The sequence below is a fragment of the Anneissia japonica genome, unplaced genomic scaffold (genome assembly GCF_011630105.1).
Source record: "Anneissia japonica isolate Jap-2015-1 unplaced genomic scaffold, ASM1163010v1 scaffold288209_len40364_cov108, whole genome shotgun sequence".
Lineage (NCBI taxonomy): Eukaryota > Metazoa > Echinodermata > Crinoidea > Comatulida > Comatulidae > Anneissia > Anneissia japonica.
The window spans coordinates 34,834-40,378 of record NW_022745351.1 but is presented as its reverse complement, the minus strand read 5'-3'; the positions used below and the strand labels follow the sequence as shown (position 1 = coordinate 40,378).

The 5,545-nt window shown below is 32.1% G+C and overlaps 1 protein-coding gene across 1 annotated transcript in view; it reads left to right on the top strand.

Annotated features, from left to right (window-relative positions):
- The first annotated feature begins 3,199 nt into the window (after positions 1-3,199).
- LOC117119941 overlaps positions 3,200-5,545 on the top strand; it is a 32,327-nt gene continuing 29,981 nt past the window's right edge. Inside the window, exon 1 of the mRNA XM_033264919.1 lies at positions 3,200-4,058. Within this exon, the coding sequence (XP_033120810.1) occupies positions 3,200-4,058 (859 nt within the window). The remainder of the gene's footprint in view (positions 4,059-5,545) is intronic.

Below are 5,545 nucleotides of genomic sequence, written 5' to 3'. Positions count from 1 at the left end.
ATGCAAATGGCGAGGTGTATTCTAAAGGCTCCAAGAAACACACCCCGTTCTACCCTTTACGGAGAATCCGGATGGTCCCCCATCATCGACTCCCAGAACATCTTCAGACTAAACTATATCGATCTAATAAAATGATCTTTTAAATGTTGTCCTATGTTACCTTTACTGTGCATAATCATTTCTTATTTAAAATAGAATTATTTAATCAATCAGTATATTGTGTTTTTTTTTTAATGAAATTAATGATTTTCTTAAAAAAGATGCTACCCAAGGCGAGACTTTTTTTATACCTTGTTTGACAAATTCGCTGATTATTGTACATTTTACTGTACTGTTTTTCCGTTTTAAAATGTTTGTGCTCATTCGCAATTTAGATTAATTGTTGATGTTATCCATGACAGTAATACGTACCGCGAAATTCCAGGCCTCTGAAAGTCTCCATAGTTGGTATTCGCCACGTTATTGGAAATTTTTATTTCAAATTTCGCGAAAATGGTTTATAACATTCCCTGCAAGTTTGTCGTTCATAACTGGTGCCGAATCAATGTTTTAGAGCGACCCATCAGAGCCATTAATAATAATAATAATGTTAATAATTGGCCGCAAATATAGTAATAATATCTAATAATATTAATAATTTTAAAAAATACTTAGACTTACTCCCAGAGCTACTCATAGGAACTAAAAACTAATTTATTTTAGTTCTCAAATATGCATATTTTTTATGTTGATTTATTAATTAAATTTTTGCTACAAGGTATTTTTACAAAATTTATTTTATTTTTTTTTATTCTTGAATTTTATAATTGAGGGCCATTTTTTATTTCTTGATTCAATTCTTGCTTATACAGTATTTAAATATTTGAAGATTAAAAAAAATATATATCATTTCCATTACCGAATTTTTCATTGGGGCCATTTTTACCTACCTGTCATATGGGGCCATTTTTACCGGGGCCATTTTTTCCGGGGCCATTCTTACCTACATTCAATAAAACAACTGGGATTGATGATATCCCTGCTAAATTGATAAGGTTATCAATAGATACTATTGTTGGTCCACTAACATATCTTATTAACTTGTCACTTTCAACTGGTACGTGTTTCCAAAAAAATGGAAGAGATAAAAAATTTGTCCGATTTTTAAAGGTGGTGACAAAACAGAACCTAGTAATTACAGACCAATTTCAATACTACCGATCTTGTCAAAAATTCTTGAACGAGCTGTGTTTGACCAAATTTACCCTTTCTTAAATCTAAATAATATGATCTACGAATATCAATCAGGTTTTTGACCAGGTTTTTCCACAACTTCAGGTTTAATCAATGTAACGGAGGATTGGATTAGTGCCATTGATTCTGGAAAATACATTGGATTAGTTATGATAGATTTAAAGAAAGCATTTGACACTGTAAATCATAAAATTCTTATAGACAAACTAAATATATATTCTCTTGATATCTCTGTTATAAAATGGTTTAAACATTATCTTAATATTATCGAACTCAAATCACGAATGTAAATGGTGTTTTGTCAAATCAGTACGACATTGTGTGTGGAATACCCCAAGGTTCAATTCTAGGGCCACTATTATTCATTTTGTATATAAACGACTTACCTAGTCATATTTGTCATGAAAAAGTTAGATGTATGCTGATGACACAGTTCTATATTATGTATCTAAAGATATAGAGGATGTTGTCAACAAAATTAACATTGATCTAGGAAATATTAAAAACTGGTTAGCATGTAACAAATTAAGTTTAAATACGGTAAAAAAGACCGAGTGTATGTTTATTGGCCAGGGCTCGAAATTCCCGCTAGCAAACTAGCAAATTGCTAGTAGGTTTGTCATTATTGCTAGGTAAACATTCACAAACCAGCAAAAAAAAAAAAATGATTGCTAGTTGGAATATCTATACAGAATATCTTGCAATTAGCCTAGTAAGTAAAACAAATTAAGTAGAATAAAATATGAAAAAAAAGTTACAAAAACCAATACAGATTTTAAACGGAAAACCTCATTCCCGCATCGTTCAGCTAAGAGAGGAGAAACAACACACTCGAAAAAGATCGTATAGCGCTGCTAGCTACATCTTTGCTCGTAGTGTGTACACCGCCTCCTCCTGCTGCTAGCGATAGCTTGCAGAGCGAGTCTGGGCAAGCTTGTGCAGTCAACCGTGACATGGTACAATCACATGCGCAAACTGTACGATCAAAGAACGATGTCGTCAAAGGGTCAGCAGAGTTTATTCCAATCATGGAAGAAGTTAAAAAAAAAACCGTAATGCTAGTATTTTATTGTTAAGTAGGACATTATTTTACTTAAAGATAGTTTGCCTAAGCACACATATTACCGATATGTTTTGGCTAATTCGCGTCGCTCGCCGCACACAGCCTAGGCCTAGCTTGTTAGCCAGGTACAAATAATTACAGTACAGGCTGTGCCTCAGTATAGCCTTTCATTTTACTTATGCGCGCCTACGCTGGATCGGGTTTAGGCATAGAGAAAGGGTTTAGGTAAAAAAGAAATTATAGGCGGCATATCGTACACATCGTGATCGACAATATAGTTATCCTTTATGCATAGTATTATTTCATCATCATCGTTATTATATTAAATTTAACTAGCAACTTAAATATTATAAATACTTTCATACTAATAATAATATTAACTAGGCCTATACCACTTGTATGTAACATTGTAGGACTACAATTTTTATGTAATTTCAATTTTATTTTGATATGATAAAGATAATTATGATAGTGAATCAGATATGCTTCACATTGATGATGATGATGATGCTAGTAAAATATAGTTATACTTTTATATTGTAGTTATTATTATTATTATATTTTAGATGATAAAGATAAAGATAATGATGATGAACCGGATGTGGTGCTGCTTCACACAGATGATAGTGGTGCTGCTCATGTGGGTGCAACCAATACAGGTAAATTATTACAAAATACTGTATATTAATATTAATTTTTGTTATTGATTAATTATCATTATTAATATAAACAAAAATGCAGGTTGTAATACATAAATTAATGTAAAATCACATATTCTTCTCTTTGAACCAACAGTTCCCCATTCTGCTTTACCAAAGGCAGGCCCAAGAACTGAACAAGGACGAGACAGCAAGCCACACACTGCTCACCTATCAACTGTCAAAAACTGGATAAAACAAACAGATGCAAATTGGAATTGTTGCAGCTATAGATGAAGCTTTTGCTTCATATGGATTTCGACAAGACGAGTACAGAAAAAAACTTGTTGGGTTTGGAGCTGATGGAGCAGCAGTGAACCTGGGAAAAAGTAGGAGTGTCAGTACACTTATTAAGGAAAGCTCTCCATGGCTCATAGAGATACACTGCATGGCACACAGGCTAGAACTAGCCATTAAAGATGTATTTAAAGGCACATACATGGATGATGTTATTGAGATTCTTACTTCAATACACTATTTTTACAAGTATTCTGCAAAACGTGTAAGAGAAATTACAGAGCTGGCTAATGGCACACGTTGGGTGGCACACAAACTAACAGCCATAACCAAAATTAAACGCAGCTGGAAGGTTGTTGTTCTATACCTTGAACAGTGTGCATCTGACAGAGCCAATAGGGCAGAAGACCGAGCAAAAGCAACTGGCATCAGGAAACAGTTACTGAGTCACAAGTTTGTTCATTATATGCACCTACTACTAGACATACTTACTGAAATCAACAAAGTTTCCCTCCTTTTCCAAAGAGAAGAGATTAGTGTTTCAAGTGCAATATCAAAGCTGAATAGTGTTAATCTGGTGCTTAATTCTATGAAAGAGGAAGATGGTTTTCATTTGCAAGAACTGGCAGTCGAGATGGATGAAGGGATAGAGTACAAAGGGCAAACTTTGCTGAACAGGGTATCTGCTGCTTCATTTCAAAAGCAAAAGAAAGAAATCACTTGCCTCAACAGTCGTTTTAACGACTGTCATTCTAAGCCATTGTTTACTGCTTGCCATGTATTTGATACAAAAGACTGGCCAGAAAATGACCAACTTGTACACTATGGTAATCAGTATATAAATCAACTGTGGAATCATTTCCATGTGGTACTTACCAATGCTGAAGTGGAGATTGAAGAAGCCATTAGCCAGTGGCATGACTTGAAATCCTATATAAGCAGAAACCCCCCACCTGAAAGAAATGTACCCACTTAAAATGTGGCAGAGAATTTCCCAAGAAAATAAACAAAGAAAGGAGTTTTGCCACATTCTAAAGATAGTACATGTGAATGGTTCTTTGCTGTATTGACTTTGAAATAAAATTGCCTAAAATATAATAAAAAGTGTTTTCTCATGTTTATTTCTAGCTCTCAGCTGAGTACTTAATACTGTGTGCCTCTTATTGGAATTTTTCAAAACAGTAATAATGTAAAATTAATATAAAATTAAAAAATAAAAATTCATATATACAAAATAAATATTGAATATATTATATAATTAATTTATTTTAAAAATAAATGAAGTATATAATTTATTATTTAATTCTTATTTTGTATGTGATACTTTAAATTTTTCATATTAAAAATGTTTTGAAACTGCATTGAACAGAATATACAGTACAACAAAGTATGGAAATCAATTGCTTATACTCATTTGGCTATTTCTTTGTGATATTTATTGTACACTCACCATCACAGAAAATGGTATATTACAACATAACACACAAATTTATAGAAACATCAAGTTTTTTTTCAAAAATAATATGTTGGGTTGGTATAAAATAATAATATATTTACTAGTTGACCAACTCATTTTGCTAGCTACAATTTTCACCACTAGCAAATTTTAGCAATAGGTTGCTAATGGTTAAAAAAGTAAATTTCTAGGCCTGTTGGCACACATAAGAAATTGGCAAAATTAACAGATACAGATCTAAATATTAACATTGATGGTGAACATTTAAATAGGGTACAAAGCTGTAAACATCTAGGCGTGTATATTGATGAAAATTTATCTTGGGAGAAACAAACAGATCATGTTAAAAATAAGGTCCTGCCTGGCTCATACTATTTGAAAAAGTCCTGTAACATAATCCCCCAGCACCTTCAAAATATGATGTACAAATCTTTAATAGCCCCACATTTTGATTACTGTAATATTGTGTGTTGTAGAACAAATAAAACTAACAAATTACAAGTTCTTCAAAACCGAGCAGCAGAGATTACGACTCAAGTTCCCAAGCCTTGCAGGATCTTAAATTGGTAAACTTTGAAACAAACCTCTTCTACAATGAGGCTATTATTATGTTTAAAATATTTCATGATTTAGCACCATCATATCTTAGGAACAGATTTACTTTAAGAAATCCACAATACAATACAAGAACAATGAATGTCTTATATACTGAAAAACCTAAAACAGAATACTAAGTTATGGAATAATTTAAATGATGAGTATAGAAATTCAGCAAATATTAATAAATTTAAAGAAATCATTAATCTAATCTAACTTCTGATATTAAATTAATCAATTATGTATATTAAATTAATTAAT